This window comes from Pseudophryne corroboree, chromosome 9 (assembly GCF_028390025.1).
Source record: "Pseudophryne corroboree isolate aPseCor3 chromosome 9, aPseCor3.hap2, whole genome shotgun sequence".
In the NCBI taxonomy this organism is placed as follows: Eukaryota; Metazoa; Chordata; class Amphibia; order Anura; family Myobatrachidae; genus Pseudophryne; species Pseudophryne corroboree.
The window spans coordinates 218,814,698-218,835,675 of NC_086452.1; the positions used below are offsets into that span (position 1 = coordinate 218,814,698).

The 20,978-nt window shown below is 44.9% G+C and overlaps 1 protein-coding gene across 2 annotated transcripts in view; it reads right to left on the reverse strand.

The window, feature by feature from the left end:
* Positions 1-20,978, reverse strand: part of DENND1B (DENN domain containing 1B) — a 505,665-nt gene that overhangs the window by 290,950 nt on the left and 193,737 nt on the right. For both annotated transcript variants that reach the window (XM_063940123.1, XM_063940124.1), the window contains 2 exons: positions 1,354-1,403; positions 910-1,029 (listed from right to left, as the gene is read on the reverse strand). In XM_063940123.1, coding sequence (XP_063796193.1) covers positions 910-1,029; positions 1,354-1,391 — 158 coding nt within the window. In that variant the 5' untranslated portion in view covers positions 1,392-1,403. The remainder of the gene's footprint in view (positions 1-909; positions 1,030-1,353; positions 1,404-20,978) is intronic.

Sequence of the window (20,978 nt, forward strand, 5' to 3'; positions counted from 1 at the left end):
AACTGTTAATAAACAAAATAAATAAATAATAAATGTAGATGCAGAAGTCAAATATGATCAACATGTGCATGTAAAGACAAACATAATATATTAATGGATAATGGATGTGTAGTTTTAAATTTGCATGAATATTGGGCTCACATGCAGTTTATATTTTTCGCACTTCTAGGTTCATAGGATAAGCATGTCTTATGCGTTTCTCTGTTTTTACTAATATAGGGGATTTGCTAGGCACATAAATGCAGCACGCATGCAGAACTATGTCACCTGAAGTAGTGACTGAAGTAGTTCCATCTGCATATAATATATAACGTGAGGGTTTGTGGGTTTTGAGCCTGGTGTGAAATAAATGGCCCCAACAGGGGCTGTCCCAATTAACAAACCTCACCATATTTCATGGCTCATTAGGAGGTGATTCAAACAGTTTCTCCTGGAAAGGATTCCAAAGCTGCAAGCTATTAGCAACCCAGCCTTCCCCCAGGCTCTTGTGCCACTTGGGTGCCACTGCTCGGGACATTTTTTAAATTGAAAAAGTCAGAGGTTAAGTGACGGAGAGGAAACGGTGTGTGTAGGAAGGGGCAGGTGAGCAGTTACTGCTGAGTTAGTAAGGAGACCCTCACTAAGCAGGTTGATATTTGAAGATTGGGTGAAACTGCTTTTCCTCTTGTTCAGACATTGGAAAATAGTGGGAGGGAAGGGGGCATTTCCCATATAGTATATGGAAACAGAGTACATGGAAATTGAAAACACTTGATGTCTGAGAGTGAAAGAGGAAATGGTAAAGTGCAGAGAAGGAGGTTGAGTTGAGTAACAGAAAATAAATTGGTGAACAGATTGTCGAAGGAAGTAAAGTATGTCTCTCATACAGGATTAAAAGGTAGACAAAACAAGTGTGTATAGTACACTCACCTGAGAATACACAGGCATATTTTACCCCCTGATGTCAGACGGCAGAATCCAAACCTTTGCTTGCTCTCTATATCAGTAAGAACAAAGGTAAAGTGCTGTCCCATCTGAGACTGAGTCCCCCTGAATAAGGAAATGGAAAGAGGTTATCAGCATATTATTTGTTTTATTAGTAAATAAATATAAAGTTTGCGGTGTTACAGCTATCTATTAATTGCTGCCAAGAGTATTCTCTGTAAATAAGTGTATTAAAATGTGCTACTTTTATTATGTTTTAAAACCTTTATAACAATGCCCTCACTATAATGCTATGTAGTTTTGGCAGGCCACATATACCACTGATATAGCAATGTATCACTATTCAGGGCAGTATGAAAGGTATGTGTGTAATTTAGCAACAGGTGGTTTTACATCTTGCACTAAGAAGTAATGCGAGTATGAACTTACCGTTCAATTGCAAAGGGAAAACAGAACTTTGGAACCATACAAAGAATGTCCTACAAAAGTAAATAGGAAACAATATATTAGTCGGCTATAAACAAAGAATATATTATTAAAAAAAATTTAAGATACACATTTTTTCATATGTTCTTTATAAACAACGGTGCTCGGTCATGGGCTACCCCCTTCACAGGACTTTATTTTTCAATGTTCCAATTAATTATCAAATCTGAACTGGCCAGTGGTATTAATACAGGTTGAGTATCCCTTATCCAAAATGCTTGGGACCAGAGGTATTTTGGATATCGGATTTTTCCGTATTTTGGAATAATTGCATACCATAATGAGATATCATGGTGATGGGACCTAAATCTAAGCACAGAATGCATTTATGTTACATATACACCTTATACACACAGCCTGAAGGTCATTTTAGCCAATATTTTTTATAACTTTGTGCATTAAACAAAGTGTGTCTACATTCACACAATTCATTTATGTGTCATATACACCTTATACACACAGGCTGAAGGTCATTTAATACAATATTTTTAATAACTTTGTGTATTAAACAAAGTTTGTGTACATTGAGCCATCAAAAAAACAGATGTTTCACTATCTCACTCTCACTCAAAAAAGTCTGTATTTCCGAATATTCCGTATTTCGGAATATTTGGATATGGGATACTCAACCTGTAGAACCTTACCATAGATGATTTCTTAAATAAAACCTCATCAGCAGTAAATACAACCTGTCATACTGGTAGACACTGTCCTGTTCTGGCCACCTATCCTCCATTGCATTTACTGTACCACTATCCCCACGCTAGGCGGCAGTGTTCCTCCAAGTACTGCAATCTTACACTTAACAGCAATGTTAGAGCAAATAAATGACCAGCTAAACTTGCCAGCACTGAGGGCCTTGATTCAGAGGTGGACGGTAATGCAGCCGCGACTGCATCTTTTTGCGCAGAGCAAATGCAAATGTATGCTAATGCTGCAGACAATGAGCTTCCTACTGAGCAGCTGACCGTATGCTTCTCTAATCCGCCACTTGCTTACAAAGATGCATATCAGTCACACACCGAACATTAGAGCAACCGAAATTCCATCTCTCTTCATCAAAATTTGATCTGCGATCACCGGTGTTCGTTTGCAGGATTTAAAACACACGCTGCATGCATCCACCAACGACACTAAGTCCACCACTAAATCAGGCACGGAGTCTCTTAACCACTTAACTGATTAATAATAGGATTTTAATACCTACCGGTAAATCCTTTTCTCTTGGTCCGTAGAGGATGCTGGGGATGCTTCAAGAACCGAGGGGTATAGACGGGATCCGCAGGAGACATGGGCACACTATAAGACTTTGAATGGGTGTGAACTGGCTCCTCCCTCTATGCCCCTCCTCCAGACTCCAGTTATAGGAACTGTGCTCAGGGAGACGGACATTTCGAGAAAAAGGATTTATTTAATTATTTTAAAACTAAGGTGAGATGCATACCAGCTCACACCTCAAACACGCCGTACAACATGGCATTCAACAACAACGCATGCAACGGCATGACCAACAACAATCACAGATTGACTGAACTCAACGCAACATGAGCGTAACTATAACCAAACTGCAGATACAGCCCGCACTGGGACGGGCGCCCAGCATCCTCTATGGACTAAGAGAAAAGGATTTACCAGTAGGTATTAAAATCCTATTTTCTCATACGTCCTAGAGGATGCTGGGGATGCTTCAAGAACCATGGGGTTTATACCAAAGCTCTAGAACGGGCGGAAGAGTGCGGATGACTCTGCAGCACCGATTGACCAAACAAGAGGTCCTCCTCAGCCATGGTATCAAACTTGTAAAACTTCGCAGAGGTGTTTGATCCCGACCAAGTAACAGCTCGGCAAAGTTGTAACGCCGAGACCCCTCAGGCAGCCGCCCAGGATGAGTCCACCTTTCTGGTAGAATGGGCTTTGATGGATTTCGGTAACGGCAATCCTGCCGTAGAATGAGCCTTCTGAATCGTATTACAGATCCAGCGCGCAATAGTCTGCTTAGAAGCAGGACCCCCAATCTTGTTGGGAGCCCACAGGACAAACAGAGCCTCTATTTTCCTAATCTGAGCCGTTCTGGCGACACAGATCTTCAAAGCTCTGATCACATCGAGAGACTTTGATTCTGCCAAGGCGTCAGTAGCCACTGGCACCACAATAGGCTGGTTCACGTGAAATTATAAAACCACTTTTGGCAGAAATTGCTGACGAGTTCTCAACTCCGCTCTATCAGCATGGAAGATTAAATAGGGGCTTTTGTGAGACAAAGCCGCCAACTCAGACGCCAAGGCCAACAACATGACCACTTTCCAAGTAAGGAATTTTAACTCAACCTTACGCAAAGGTTCAAACCAATGCGATTGCAGGAACTGCAATACCACATTAAGATCCCACGGTGCCACAGGGGGCACAAATGGAGGTTGGATGTGCAGCACGCCCTTCATGAAGGTCTGAACTTCTGGAAGGGAGGCCAATTCTTTCTGAAAAAAGACAGACAAGGCCGAAATCTGTACTTTAATGGAGCCTAACTTTAGGCCCGCATCCACACCTGCTTGCAAAAAATGGAGCATATGCCCCAGTTGAAATTCCTCCGTAGGAGCCTTCTTGGATTCACACCAAGACACATATTTCCTCCAAATACGGTGGTAATGCTTTGCCGTTACTTCTTTTCTAGCCTGAAGAAGAGTAGGAATGACTTCACTGGGAATACCCTTCCGGACTAGGATTTGGCGTTCAACCGCCATGCCGTCAAACGCAGCCGCGGTAAGTCTTGATACACGTACAGCCCCTGTTGTAACAGGTTCTCCTGAAGAGGAAGAGGCCAGGGATCTTCTATGAGCAACTCCTGAAGATCTGGATACCATGCCCTTTTTGGCCAATCCGGAACAATGAGTATCGCCTGAACCCTTATTCTTTTTATAATCTTTATCACCTTTGGAATGAGTGGAAGTGGAGGGAACACATATACCGACGGAAACACCCATGGTGTCACAAGGGCGTCCACCGCTATCGGTTGAGGGTCCCTTGACCTGGAACAATATCTCTAAAGTTTCTTGTTGAGGCGGACGCCATCATGTCTACTTGAGGAATTCCCCAACGACTTGTCACTTCTGCAAAGACCTCTCGATGAAGACCCCACTCTCTTGGATGGAGATCGTGTCTGCTGAGGAAGTCTGCTTCCCAGTTGTCCACTCCTGGAATGAAGACTGCTGACAGAGCGCTGGCATGTCTTTCCGCCCAGCGAAGAATCTTCGTGGCCTCGGCCATCACCGCTCTGCTCCGTGTTCCGACCTGGCAGTTTATGTACGCCACTGCTGTTACGTTGTCTGACTGAATCAAGACCGGCAGGCCTCGAAGTAGATGTTCTGCTTGCAGAATGCCGTTGTAAATGGCCCTTAATTCCAGAATGTTTATGTGTAGACAATCTTCCTGGCTTGACCACTTTCCCTGAAAATGTCTTCCCTGTGTGACTGCTCCCCAGCCTCGGAGGCTTGCATCTGTGGTCACCAGGATCCAATCCTGAATCCCGAACCTGCTTCCCTCCAGAAGGTGAGAACTGTGCAGCCACCACAGAAGGGAGATTCTGGTCCTGGAAGATAGAATTATTTTCCGGTGCATGTCCAGGTGAGACCCGGACCACTTGACCAATAGGTCCCACTGAAACACCCTGGCATGGAACCTGCTATACGGAATGGCCTCGTAGGCCGCCACCATCTTCCCCAGCAACCGAGTGCATTGAAGAACTGACACATTTGCTGGTTTCAGAATCTGTTTTACCATGTTCTGTATTTCCAGAGCCTTTTCCACTGGAAGAAAAACTCTCTGCAATTCTGTATCCAGAATCATACCCAGGAATGAAAGCCGTGTCGTCGGAACCAACTGTGATTTTGGCAAATTTAGGAGCCAACCATGTTGTTGCAGAATCGGCAGTGAAAGGGCAACATTTTTCAGGAATTGCTCCTTGGATCTCGCCTTTATGAGGAGATCGTCTAAGTACGGGATAATTGTGATTCCCTGCTTGCGCAGGAGAACCATCATTTCCGCCATTACTTTGGTGAAAATCCTCGGAGCCGTGGACAGACCAAACGGCAACGTCTGAAATTGGTAATGACAATCCTGAACAGCAAACCTCAGGTAAGCCTGATGTGGAGGATATATGTGGACGTGTAAGTAGGCATCCTTTTTGTCGACCGACACCATAAAATCACCCTCCTCAAGACTGGAGATCACTGCTCGGAGAGATTCCATCTTGAATTTGAACTTTTTTAGAAAGAAATTGAGGAATTTTAGGTTCAGAATCGGTCTGACTGACCCATCCGGCTTTGGGACCACAAACAGGCTCGAATAAAAGCCTTCCCCCTGTTGTGACGGGGGGTACCGTGACAATTACTTGATTTTGACACAACTTTAGTATCGCAGCGCATACTATCTCCCTTTCTATAAGAGAAGCTGGCAAGGCCGATTTGAAAAATCGGTGAGGGGGCACGTCTTGAAACTCTAATCTGTATCTTTGGGTTACTATTTCTTCTATCCAAGGATCCATGTCCGAGTGCACCCAGACCTGACTAAAAAGTCTGAGACGTTCCCCCACCGGTGCGGACTTCCGCAGAGGAGCCCCAGCGTCATGCGGTGGATTTGGTAGAAGCCGGGGAGGACTTCTGCTCTTGGGAACTTGCCACAGCCTGTGACCTTTTTCCCCTTCCTCTTCCTCTCGCAGCAAGGAAGGAGGACCCTCGTCCTTTTTTTCATTTATTGGGCCGAAAGGACTGCATCTGATAGTGAGGCGTTTTGTTCTGTTGTGCAGGAACATAAGGTAAAAATGACGACTTATCCGCGGTAGCCGTAGACACCAGGTCAGTGAGGCCGTCACCAAACAGGACACTTCCGTTAAACGGTAACGACTCCATCGCCTTCTTAGAGTCAGCATCAGCATTCCATTGATGAATCCACAATGCTCTCCTTGCTGAGACTGCCATGGCAATGGCCCTTGATCCCAAAAGGCCAATATCCCTTACAGCTTATTTTAAATATGCTGCAGCATCCCTGATATGAGCCAGAGTCAAAAGCACGCTTTCCCTGTCTAGGGTATCTATCTCAGATGACAAGTTATCTGCCCACTTTTCAATAGCGCTACTCACCCATGCCGAAGCAACGGCAGGCCTGAGTAGCGACCCTGTAGTGACATAAATGGATTTTAGTGTATTTTCCTGCTTACGATCCGCAGGATCTTTTAGGGCTGCCGTGTCAGGAGACGGAAGCGCCACCTTTTTGGATAGACGCGATAAAGCTTTGTCTACCGTGGGGGTTGACTCCCACTTTTCCCTGTCCCCAAATGGGAACGGATATTTCAAAAAGCGCGTTCAGTACATGAGAGGGAGGAAACGTTACCTCAGGTTTCTTTCCTTTATACATACAGACCCTTGTATCAGGGACAGCAGTGTCCTCTGTTATATGCAACACTTCTTTTATTGCCACAATCATGTACAGAATGCTCTTAGCTAGTTTTGGATTTAATCTGGCATCACTATAGTCGACACTGGAATCAGAGTCCGTGTCAGTATCTGTATCAGCTATCTGGGTAAATGCACGTTTCTGTGACCCCGAAGGGGTCTGAGCTTGTGACAAAGCATCCTCCATGGATTTCCTCCATGTCTGGTTCTTAGACTCAGATCTATCAAATCTCTTAGTAAACCGAGTCACATTTGCATTTAAAACACTCAACATATTTACCCAATCATCTGTCAGCGGTGCCGACACGGTGACTCTCACAGTATTTTCTGTCCCCACTCCAGCCTCCTCCTGGGAAGAGCACTCAGCCTCAGACATGTCGACACACACGTACCGACACCCACAACCACACTGGGGCTATAGGAGACAGACCCACAACAAAGCCTGTAAGAGAGACACAGAAGGAGTTCTGCCAGCTCACAACCCAGCGCCTATCCCGGTACTGAAGCGAGTAAAAAGACTGCCCAGACCGGTTAGCGCTTTATATATAATTAGCACCAAATCACTTGTGCCCCCCCCCCCCCGTTTTGCACCCTGTTACTTGTACAGTAGTGTGGGAGGCCAGGCTCAGCGTCTCTGCAGCTTCCGTGAAGAGAAAATGGCGCTGGTCAGAGCTGTGAGGGCTAAGCCACGCCCCCTTCACAGCGCGCTTCAGTCCCGCTTAAATTACATATTTATACTGGTGGGGGTCCCGTAACTAGTGCCAAGGCACTGTTTTCACTTCTGCCAGTGCTATTTGAGGGTCCTATGCTGCCCAGGGCACCCCCCCTGCGCCTGCACCCTGCAGTGCCGTTAATATGTGGGAGCAGCACGGCCGCTGCACGGTACCTCAAACGCCGTCTTCTGCCGTCACTGAAGTCTTCTGATCTTCCTATACTCACCCGGCTTCTGTCTTCTGGCTCTGTGAGGGGGGTGACGGCGCGGCTCCGGGAACAAGCAGCTAGGCGCACCAAGTGATTGAACCCTCTGGAGCTAATGGTGTCCAGTAGCCTAAGAAGCAGAGCCTTTGAACTCAGAGAAGTAGGTCTGCTTCTCTCCCTTCAGTCCCACGATTCAAGGAGCCTGTTGCCAGCAGGTCTCCCTGAAAATAATAAACCTAACTAAGTCTTTTTTCTGAGAAACTCTGGAGAGCTCCTCAGTGTGCATCCAGTCTCACTGGGCATAGAATCTAACTGGAGTCTGGAGGAGGGGCATAGAGGGAGAAGCCAGTTCACACCCATTCAAAGTCTTATAGTGTGCCCATGTCTCCTGCGGATCCCGTCTATACCCCTTGGTTCTTGAAGCATCCGCAGCATCCTCTAGGACGTATGAGAAATTTTATTTACTTTTTTAAACGCTTTGAAATTGTCAGGTTATTTTATTATTGAATTAGGCTAAGAACATTAACTTAAAATATGTCCAATACAATTTTCTTTTGAAAAGAATAATTTAAAAATAAAAAAAGTGGCATCTTCTGTGTCCAGGCGGTCATATGACCATCACTTCCGGAGCAGACTTCTCATGCTGCAGAGGTCCATAAGTATTTCTACCCTATACCTAACACTAATCCCAACTCCTAACCACACACAGCCTAACTCTAAACTCCTCCTGTCCGCCTAACCTTACATGTCACCTGTCAACAATCTTAGAATTTTAACATTGTCGACATCATAACTGTTGACATTGTGGTGAATGTCAACAGAGGTATTACCATGGTAATATTTAGCAACACAGCCCAAGCTGTGGTCAGTTAGTCCTTCACTGATGAGCCTATTTTGGGCAGGTCAAATTCCATCATTAATGCCAGTAATTATGTATACAATACTCACACAATTTATACCAATGCAATTACCCAGCATTTGAGAGCTACATGCAAAACCAGACATTATTTACTATACATGGACAAATTGTATTTGCACCTGCTGCATTTCAATATGGTTTGTCCATGTGAAAGGCAACTTGCCTTTTTTGCATAACTCCCATCTCAGAATCAACCAAAAAGGTGTAATATGGCAGCTCAACCCTGAGTCTATTAACAAAATAGACAACCTACTTTATCGCACAAAATGAGGGTACATTATGTTTATTGATAATGGATGTGGGAGATCTGGTTATTAGAACCCCACAGCTTTGGAAGCACTTTCAGTAGGATAGAGAAGGGTTAGACAGCCTGTGGCATTTCAGATGCTGTGGAACCAACAGCAAAATTGTGGCAAGGCATGCTGGGATGTGTAATTCCACAGCAGCTGTAGTCAGTGGCGTCATATGTCGGGTGCAGGGGGTGCGTCCCTCACCCGGGTGTCACCCTCGGAAGGGGTGACACCAAAGTGCTGGCTCTACTGCAGTGACAGGAGCAGAGTGCTGCAGTGTGATATTCACCTGCAGCACTCGGCTGCTGTCGCACATGAAGAGTATACACTACACCACGCCCACTTTTAATAGACCACACCCCTTTATGGGTGGCCGTGCCGGAGGCGCGAGGGGAGCAGTGCAGAGTGCGCACCAGGTGTCACTACACCTGGTGACGCCTCTGGCTATAGTGACACAGGTTGCCTACACCTGGCATAGAGTGTTATTGTCTGGTGATCACCAAAAAATAACTACCGTATTAAGAGGGCACACTGGGCCTAATTCAGATCTAATTATAGCAGCAAATATTTTAGCTAATGAGCAAAACCATGTGCACTGCAGGTGGGGCAGATATAACATGTGTAGAGAGAGTTAGATTTGGGTGGGTTATTTTGTTTCTGTGCAGGGTAAATACTGGCTGCTTTATTTTTACACTGCAACTTAGATTTCAGTTTGAACACACCCCTCCCAAATCGAACTCTCTCTGTACATCTTATATCTGCCCTCCCCCCCTTCCCGCAGTGCACATGGTTTTGCCCATTAGCTAACAAATTTGCTGCTGCGATCAGATCTGAATTAGGCCCATTGCTTCAAAGAGAGATTTCACTCTTCGAAATGGTGGTACCACCAAGTGTGTAGGTGCTAGGATGGGGGACATCATACACGCCCTCCACCATCCACCAGGTGTACAAGTATTTCTGCAGTGTAGGATTGTATTTTTAGGTTATGACCAGATAGTCAATTACCACTAAGGGGGGTATCCAATTAGAGGTGAAACAACATTGGCACTTTTTCCCCCCGATGTTCCACTGTTATTTTTTTTTTTTTTTTACAGGCCATCCTATTAGATCGACTGTAAAAGAATACACTATCTCCCGGAAACACACAGATTTAGTGAAACCTGTGTGTCTTCGGTAGAAACAGACCCATTTTCGCATGAAAACGGGGCTGTTTCCCAGGATTTGGTTTCGCCTACCTGAGGCAGGCACAACAAAATCCCAGATAATCGCGGTGACCTGCAGCATCCCTTTGCCCGACACAGCAGCAGGCTGGGACTGCAGGGAGGAGGTCGCGGCCCGGGAGCCGGCACTTGGCGCTGTGACCCCTGACGGGGATGTCAGGGCAGCGCCGTGACCCGAATCCCCATCTTCTCCGGCAGCGGTCACATGACAGGGGAGCGGTCATGTGACCGCGTGGAGACGGAGGAGCAGCGCTGCAGTGGGAGCGGTCAGGAGCAGGCACCCGATGCAGCAGCAGGTAACCCCGATAAGCCGCCACTCGTTTCAGCTTATCGGGGCTAATAGGATAGCCCCTAGCACGACAATTAGCACCGGTAAATTACTGGAGCCAACTGGATATCCCCCTAAAGGTGGGTACACACTAATAGATATATCTGCAGATCAATTGATCTGCAGATATATCTATGGACGGATCGGGCAGTGAGTTAAGCACACACACTGCCCGATCCGTCGGGGACTGACGTCATGAACTGGGCGGGCGTGTACATACGCCCGCCCAGTTCAGCTGTCAATCACCGCCGGCCGCCGCAGCATGTGTACGGGCGATCGGCCGACCGCCCCGTACACACACAGCGACGCGCCAATATATCGGTAGATATATTGACCGTCGGCTGTGCTGCGCGGCCGACGCGATATGTCTGTGAACGACGGAGTTCACAGACGTATCGGCTGTACACACTGGCCGATGGTCCCGCGATTTATCGGCCGTTCAAGAGAACGGCCGATATATCGACCAGTGTGTACGGGCCTTAAGAGGCTACATCATTTGAAAGCAGCGACTCTCCTCTTTCAAATAAGGCTGCGCTTAAATTTACTGAAGCCAGGGAGGGAGAAACAATACTCTGTCACTGCTATATCACTGTTGTAGAGCAGAGATATTCTCTGGTAATCACACATCACCAGATAACAGCTTCTCTCACATGCCACTTCATTTAGAAGAGGAGGCTAATATCTTTCAAATGAGGGTAAGCCTGAAGCTGTGGGTACCATCATTGGGGAGATAACTGTTAATGTTCTCTACAATAGACCCTGGCTTTAAAAAAAAGTTCTGCAAGGTTTTCATTGGAAGTGGCGGGGCTTAATTATATAATTTGGGTCAAATGTGATGATGTCTGCAAGCTCTGCCCTTTATCAGGTCTGAGCAACAGCAACTATAAGGGAGGAGGGGGGTACTTTTAAGTAAGTAACCCCAATTTCAAACCATGCAGTGCTTCACACAATTCCCACTTTCCTTAGCAGCAAAGGGAATAATATAAAAACCATCAATTTCTATGCACTTTATTATTATCCTTTATTCATATGATGCCACAAGGAATCCGCAGTGGCCAGGTACAGAGTACGTAAACAGATAAGCAAAACAAGAAAATAGTGACATACAGTTTATCTGCTCAAACACAATTTATTACAAATAAGTTCAATGCAACTTTGATTTTTTTTCTTTTTTTATCTGTAAATAAGTAGAATGCACTTGAAAGAAGATGATTTACTTGATCTAAAGCTATTGAATATATTGTTTAGGTATGACAATTATAGTGGACTCATGGAACAGTCTTCCAGTACAGCTGGTAGAGAATAACAGTGAGACAGCCAAAATCTAGCAATAGTATGTACAAAAATATCTCAGTCTGGAGTGTAAAGGGAGGAAGAGGCAAAGGATCAAACTGGGTCTGAGGCTTCCCAGCTGGCAGGAGATGGCCAGTATGGGTGGGCTGCAAGAATCTTATTTCCACTCAGCGTGTCCTAAAATAATGTAACTGAGGCCTGCACAAGCAGGTGCCATTGGAAGATTCATTCTTTTTTTTTTTCCTTAATATGGAACTCTGAAAAGAGGCTGAGATTCCCACACTCCTGCTGAGAATCCTCTTTAATAAAGACATATGGGTATCACATGAGATTCCTAGCTATAAGGAAAAGGTCCTATGTACTGATGTGATGCTGCAGAAGAATTTGTCAGAAGGTATCACAATATCATAATACACTAAGAAGGGAAGACAGCTGTGGAGGTGAAGGCCCTTGTAGCTTTGAACTTTACATTTTGTGGAAAACAAACAAATTCTAAAGACATTATTTGTAATCTTTACTTAATGATGATTTTATTGTAAATCATAAAGTATATACACTCACCAATGAGATTTTTTGCAGATACTGGGTTGACATTCAAACTTCATATCTTTATTCACTATTTGGTTTTGAAATGAACAGAAACATTTCCTATTTCCATCAATATTGCACATTTTGAATACAAATAATTTTCAGTACTGTGAGTTTGTAGATATGTGCAAGTTACAAAATGGAGATTGTGCAAATTATGTTTTGTGATGTTATAACCTATATTGGCACAAATGTGGCCAGTGATGGAAATGTATACTGTATGTTGGTGCCTGCGGGGAATGTAAAGTTCGCAATCCCAGTTGGTGGAGTCTGGGCAGATAAGGGCAGAATGAGAAATTGGGCAATTTCATCTTGCACCCACAAGTAAATATCATATTTTATTTTTAGAGGACAACTGTAATGAAATCAGGCTCAGGTGGTAGAGGTGCATTTAGCAGGGGGCAACAGAGCAAGCATTTGGCGCAATAGGACTTGTTTTATAGGTGCTAGAAATAATTGTAAGCTTTGTGTGCACTTGTTATATCAGGACTTTGGGATGTGCTGGTGCCAAATGGTGGGGTACTGAAATTCCGGTCCTTGATTCTTTGGGGTCAATCCATTTATCCTGTGCTGCCTTTGTGGGTGCAAATTTGGGCTGATAGCAGTCTGCGAAGGGTGCGATATGCAGTGCAGTTTCCGGCGTTTCAATGACAGGTAATTCAGTTGACCCTTTAGTTTAACTGCTGTACTGTGGCACACCAGGAAAGGGGGGGTGAGGTCATGTTGGGAGTGTGGAAATGCATGGAAGAGGTGGTATGCGCAATGTTCCTCCTTTTGTCGGGTTGATATGTTATTTTGCTTTGAATATCCATGTAGGGAGATAAAAGTACTTAAGTATTAATAGAGATGACTTTGAAGGAGATTTTGATTAATTCTACTATGTGCATTTCCATATGAAAGTCCCAGGCCCGGCACTTTAAGTGGGTGTGGCAGAATTTAAACGCTCCTCTCCTTCAGAGCCCCTGCCTGAACCTGCAGTCCCGTGAAAGCACACAAACTGATTTTCCGATTGCTTCTCCAAATATCGGGATATGGCCCGTTAACTATTCTTAACAAAAATCAAATTATTTCCACAAAAAGTCTGTATATGACTCTTAATAAATTCAAAATGAAGAACAGTTATGTTTAAAACGTTAACTATAATAAAATAAAAATATAAATGAACACTCATTAAGGTACAGCAGTTTAATTTACTTAAAAAATGATTTGTGGTACATTGTGCCTACTCTTAATAGAGCTTTTTGGAAATCACAAAACTATTTAAAAATTGTGTTCGGCAAACTTTATGCAAGTTACAAGTGAATATTTTATTATAGATTAAATACTCCTGCCGCACACAGTAAGAAAACATCCAAAACTAACACACAAAGATGTGTAACACACACAAATACACGCGCAGAGAGACACGCACAGCGAGCAGGACAGAGCGCTTTGTGTTGGCGAGCTGCCTGGTCCCATTCTCTGGGGAAAATCCACTTTAAAACCTTGGAAGTCTTTAAAATTCATTTAGCCAGCAGGTCTGTGGAGCGTTTTATAAACAGTGCAGAAATAGGAGGGGGGATTCTCTCCCGGCTTATGTCATAGACAAAGCAGCAGCCTTTAGCCTGACGTTCTATCCCCTGATAGTGTGAACTAGGGCTCAACGATCAATAGAAAACTGTCTTGTGCATCTTAGAGCACTGCAAACCCTCCCATAATTATAGAAGCTTCTGCAGGAAGTGAGAAAAGAGAGGCCGAGAGGAAAAGAAAAACAGATATAGGAGCGAGAGGTAAAAATATCATTCATAGTAAGATAAGAGGCTAATAGGATGGGAAGTGAGGTACCCACAAAGACAATGATAAAATAAGCTAGAGTGGACAGAATTTAATGAGCTTTTCTGCATTAGAACATAAAAGAGTTCAACACACAATATAATTTAACAATGATTTAGCAATTCCATAAAATAATTTAACAAAATATTATTATTAGATACTATCCTCATTTATCTTTTTTTTGTTTAGTTTTGTTTTTTTAGCAGCTATACACATTTTGCCGAGTGGCAGACCAAGGAAGCAGGTTTAAAATGTTCTTTGTTACTTTAAACTTCCACTCTGCACAATATAGGAAAACACAGATTTGCAAAGACAGGTGTTAACACTAGCTTAAAGACAAAACAATCTATTTTACACTGTATATTTTCACGGTATAGATTCACATTAATATCCTATTTCTCATAACAACAACAACTTATTTACATTCAAAAATGTAAAATGTGCAGACATTTTTACAAACACAGAAGGGTGAATCCTAGGACATCTCTAAATTACCCTTTAAAGATTTATGGGCTGTATGAAAAAGCGGACAGTGGAGCTGATGCAGACACGCACTGAAGCTCACCATAGTCAGAGTTGACATGTACCTATATCCTCCTATACATCCGCTTGTGAAAGTAGCTGTCAATACTATCAATGCACATTTGCACCAGTTGAACCCTTGGTGACTGTAAGAGAACAGTCTCAAATCAAATGTATTGCAGTATACACTCACCTCTTAATAGCTCACAATACCACCTACAGGCCATTTGAACAAATATCTTACAGTACCCTATGTATGAAAGCCCCGTTGCCACCCAGCATCACCCAGTAAGCCTTTACAGCTACATATATATTTGCAGTCGAAGGCGCAGGCAGGGGCAAATTTAGGGGTGAGGGCGCCCCATTGAATGGTTATAATATCTCATTTAATGAATGACAATTTAATAGAAAAAAAAACAAAAACTTTTTTTATTAGTAAATATACATATTTACTAAGTAGGACAGCTTACAGCGGCAGTACGTTATGTGCATGTCTTACCCATTTGCACTGCATTCAAATGGCATATGGTACAGTACAGTGGAAATATTGTGTAGTTACTGGTACATTTCAGGCTGACAGTACCAACACAAGCATCCAAGTGCCGCCACAAACAGGTGACAACCCTAGGCACGTGCACCATGTGCCTAATGAAAAATTCACCACTGGGCGCACGCACGCCTCAGAAACGCCTACTGGTTCTGTGTCTGTCTCAGCTTTAGGGAGACTGCATGATTCTTCCTAGAAGTTCTGCCTCCAGTGATTTGCCAGTTAGTAAAACTGATGAGGGACAATAACCAATGAGCCAGTACGCTTATACATATCGGAATTCTGCATAACATTTGTGTTTATTAGATACTGATAACTTTAATCCTTCGTGTACTGTATATCAGTTAGAGCAGGGTATATATAAAAAAAGACATGTATAAACCCTTAATAAGATCATATAGGATAGGAAAATGATAGAAATAATAACAGGTGACAAAAAAATAGTAAGAATTCTAGGTAAGGGGGTAATGAAACAACAGACCAGATAGTAGAAATACAAGAAACATAAATAAATAAATAAAAAATACTAAATGGATGAGAAGTGTTAAAACAGTAAAATAACAGTATGTGGGAGGAGGAATGCTAAAAATAAGAATAAACAGAAGGTATGGGAAATGTCATACAGAAGAGTAATGAAAAAAATTAGGGAAAATAATAACAGCAGTAGGGAAAATAGGATTTTAATTACCTACCGGTAAATCCTTTTCTCGTAGTCCGTAGAGGATGCTGGGCTCGACATTAGTACCATGGTGTATAGACGAGTCCACAAGGAGCCTTTGGCACTTTAAGAGTTTGAGTGTGTGGGCTGGCTCCTCCCTCTATGCCCCTCCTACCAGACTCCGTCTAGAAACTGTGCTCGAGGAGAGGGACAACTTTGAGAGGATTTTACACAGATAGTGGCGAGATTCACACCAGCTCACACATACAAGGCAAACCAAGCTAACCAGCTTGAAAACTCAGCAACGGCTGAACAAGATACTTAACCAAGTAACAAAACAGTACTTAACCAAGAACTAAACAGTACTGAACTAAGTAACCACTGCAAGATCACGACGCGCTTGGCGGGCGCCCAGCATCCTCCACAGACTACGAGAAAAGGATTTACCGGTAGGTAATTAAAATCCTATTTTCTCTTACGTCCTAGAAGATGCTGGGGTCCACAATAGTACCATGGGGATATACCAAAGCTCCCAGAACGGGAGGGAGAGCACGGAGGCTCCTGCAGAACCGATTGACCAAACTTCAGGTCCTCAGAGGCCAAAATATCGAACTTGTAAAACATTGCAAACGTGTTCGACCCAGACCAAGTAGCCGCTCAGCAAAGCTGTAAAGCCGAGAAACCCCGGGGCAGCCGCCCAGGAAGAACCCACCTTACGAGTAGAGTGGGCCTTAACAGATTTTGGACACTGCAATCCTGCCGTAGAATACGCATGCTGGATAGTGAACCTGATCCAGCGAGAGATAGTCTGCTTAGAAGCAGGACACCCAAGTTTCTTGGGATCATACAGGACAAACAGAGTCCGATTTCCTGTGACGAGCAGTCCTCTTCACATAGATTTTCAGAGCCCTTACAACATCCAAGGACTTTGATGAAATTGAGGAGTCAGTAGCAACTGGCACCACAATAGGTTGGTTGATATGAAATGCCGACACAATCTTCGGAAGGAACTGCTGACGTATACGGAGCTCAGCTCTATCTTCATGGAAGATCAAGTAGGGGCTTTTACAAGACAAAGCCCCCAACCCGACACATGTCGAGCAGAAGCTAAGGCCAACAAAGTGACAGCCTTCCACATGAGAAACTTGACCTCAACCTCCGGTAGAGGTTCGAACCAATCAGATTGGAGGAACTGCAACACCAGGGCGTCGTAGGCGGCACAAAGGGAGGCTGGATGTGCAGATCCACTTTTAAAAAAGTCTGAACCTAAGGGAGGGAAACCAATTGTTTCTGGAAGAAAATGGATAGGGCCGAAATCTGGACCTTTATGGATTTCAACCGCAGACCCATATCCACACCTGCTTGCAGGAAGAGGAGAAAACGTCCCAGTTGAAACTCCAACGTAGGAAACTTCTTTGACTCACACCAAGATACATACTTTTTCCAAATGCGATGGTAATGTTTAGACGTTACTCCTTTCCTAGCCTGTATCAGGGAAGGAATAACCTTGTACGGAATGCCCTTCCGAGCTAATTTCTGGCATTCAACTACCATGCCGTCAAACGTAGCTGCGGTAAGTCATGATAAGCGAACAGCCCCTGTTGCAGTAGGTCCTACCGAAGAGGAAGAGGCCTCGGATCTTCCAGCAGAAGACTCAGAAGATCCGCGTACCAAGCCCTTCTTGGACAGTCCGGAGCAATGAGGATTGCCTGAACTCTTGTTCTCCTTATGAGTTTTAGAACTCTTGGAATGAGTGGAAGTGGAGTTAACACGTACACCAACTGGAACACCCACGGAGTCACTAGGGCGTCCACCGCCACGGCTTGCGGGTCTCTTGACCTGGAACAATACCTCGGAAGCTTCTTGTTGAGACGGGAGGCCATCATGTCTATTTGAGGTACACCCCAAAGATCTGTCACCTCCGTGAACACCTCTGGATGGAGGCCCCACTCTCTTGGTTGGAGATCGTGTCTGCTAAAGAAGTCCGCTTCCCAGTTGTCCACTCCCGGAATGATTATTGCTGACAGTGCTAACACGTGCTTTTCCGCCCAGAAGATGATTCTTGTTACCTCTGATATTGCAGATCTGCTCTTTGTTCCGCCTTGATGGTTTATGTAGGCCTCCGTCGTTACATTGTCCGACTGCACTTGAATGGGTCGATCTCGCAGAAGGTGAGTCGCTTGGAGAAGCCCGTTGTATACGGCTCTTAGTTCCAGAATGTTTATTGGAAGACTGGATTCCAGACTTGACCACCATCCTTGGAAGGTTTCCCCTTGAGTGACTGCGCCCCAGCTCCGGAGACTTGCATCCGTGGTTAGAAGGATCCAGTCCTGAATCCCGAACTTGCGGCCCTCCAGAAGGTGAGGCATTTGTAGCCACCAGAAGAGTGAAATCCTTGCTTTCGGCGACAGACGTATCCTCAGGTGCATATGTAGATGAGAACTCGACACTTGTCTAGGACATCCAATTGGAAGGATCAAGCATGAAATCTTCCGTATTGTAGAGCCTCGTAGGAGGCAACCATCTTCCCCAGAAGGCGAATGCATTGATGAACCGAAATCCGGGCTGGCTTCAGGACAAACGTGACTTTGGAAGGTTCAGGATCCAACCATGGACCCTGAGCAGATTCGTCGTGAGAGCAATGGACTGCAACATCTTCTCCCTGGACGACGCCTTTATCAGCAGATCATCCAGGTATGGAATTATGTTCACTCCATGTATGCAGAGGAGAACCATCATCTCTGCCATCACCTTAGACACTCTATTTTGAATTTGAACTCCCTTAGATAAGGGTTTAGCAAATTCAAGTTCAAAATTGGTCTGACCGAACCATCCAGTTTTGGTACCACAAAAAGGTTTGAATAGTAACCCACGTTGTGCATATGAGGTGAAACTGGAACAATGACCTCTGATCTTTCCAATTTTTGGATAGCTTGCAGTAGGACATTTTGAGGTACCAGAAGCAGGCTTCTGGTCCTGGGAGCCTGCGGGTGCAGGATTTTTGTATTTTGCCTGCCCACCTCTAAAGAAGGTGGTAGTAGGCTTGTACTTTTTGTCTTAGCGGTCCGAAAGGACTGCGATGCAGACGAAGAAAAAGGTTTCTTCGTAGGAGGCATAGCTGAGGGAAGAAAAGGTGACTTACCCGCGGTTGCCATGGAAATCCACGCATCCAATGCTTCCCCAAATAGAGCCTGACCTGTGTAGGGTAGGTTCTCCTCACTTCTCCTGGATTCCGCATCTGCAGACCATTGGCGTAGCCAGAGTCCCCTGCGAGCTGAGACCGACATGGAAGATACTCTTGCAGTCGGCGTACCCAGGTGGTTCATGGATTCCACCATGAACCCCGCAGAATCCTGTATGTTATGTAAAAATAATTCAATGTCACTTCTATCCATTGAATCCAAATCCTCTACTAACGTACCTGACCACTTTACTATAGCTTCAGAGATCAGCGCCACCCCTGAAGCAGTGTATATGGATTTGAGCGTAGTGTCAATCTTACGATCAGCCGGTTCTTTTAACACGGTAGATCTAGGGACAGGTAAAACCACCTTTTTAGACAGTCTGGAAACAGATGCGTCAACTATGAGTGGGTCTTCCCATTTTTTTCTATCTTCCTCAGGGAAGGGAAAAGCAACCAGAATCCTTTTGTGGAATCTGGAACTTTTTCTCCTGGTTTTCCCAGCATTTTCCAAATAAGGCGTTTAATTCTTTAGACGCAGGGAAGGTTGGCGAGGCTTTCTTATTGTCTGTGAAGTAAGCCTCCTCACCTGCTCAGATGTTGTGTCAGTAATATTTAACATCTCTCTAATGGCCTCAATCATTAGCTGCACCCCTTTTGCAAGGGATGCCGCCCCCCTCAGCACCTCCCATCACCGTCTGCCGTGTCAGAGTCGGTATCCGTGCCATCTTGCATAATCTGGGCAAGTGTACGTTTCGCTGGGTGTATGCTAGGGGATTTTGAAGGAATAGGAACAGAACCTGACCAAACTGCCATAGACTTCTTTAAAACCTGAGTTTCAGTCTCAGTATGAGCTACCCTAGTAGAAATCTGAGAGATCATACCCTTAATAGAGGTTAACCACTCAGGCTCATTAATAGGGATCCGAGACAAGACACTACATTCCTGTGTACATGGAATGGATTCCTCCTGAGAGGAAATGTCCACTGCAGCATAAGACACAGAGACATGGTTATGTGAGAAAACAAACACACACACACACACACACACACACACACACACACACACACACGGAAATGTCAGACACAGTTTTCTCCCAAGTATGCCACAGAGAAACACAGAGATTGGAGCCAACCCAAACACAGCGCTTCCTAGGTAGATATAATACAACTACCTGGCGCTTACTGTGTACCTTAATAGACTACACAATATTTACATAGCCCCCCTCCCCCCTTCTACAACACCCTGGCACCGCACAGGGTAGCAGGAGTTGCTTGGAAGGACAGCACTCCCTGTTAGCGTCTCTGTACAGGAACTGCAGGCAGGAAAATGGAGCTGAACGCTGCAGGGTCCGCTCTGAGGAGAAGCTCCGCCCCCTGAACATGGCGCTGCTTCCCGCTCTTCATTTCTTTATACTGGCCTGAGGAATTGTGCTGACAGCGTTACCGAGGTCCCTGACAGCCTTGGTGACCAGTGTAGGGTATAGGCGCTGGCTAAGGGCGCCCCTCACATCGCCGCACTATGTACCGCTGAGCATCCGGAGCGCAGTTAATACTGTGCTCCCACCCTGTTGCCGCCATCTTCACACTGGCTCCCCACTTGCTATGGGGGGTCGGTGACTCACTCGCCACCGGAATCTTCTGGCTCTGTAAGGGGGTGGCGGGTGTGAGCAGTTGCCTGGGGCGGCTAATAATCATCACACTCAGGAGCTCAGTGTCCTGTCAGCAGAGATAGTGGCTCGAAACCCGCAGGGCGGACGCTACTCCCCCCCTTAGTCCCACGAAGCAGGGAGGCTGTTGCCAGCAGCCTCCCTGTGCCTAGCCAACGCTTAGAAAAATAATAAAACTA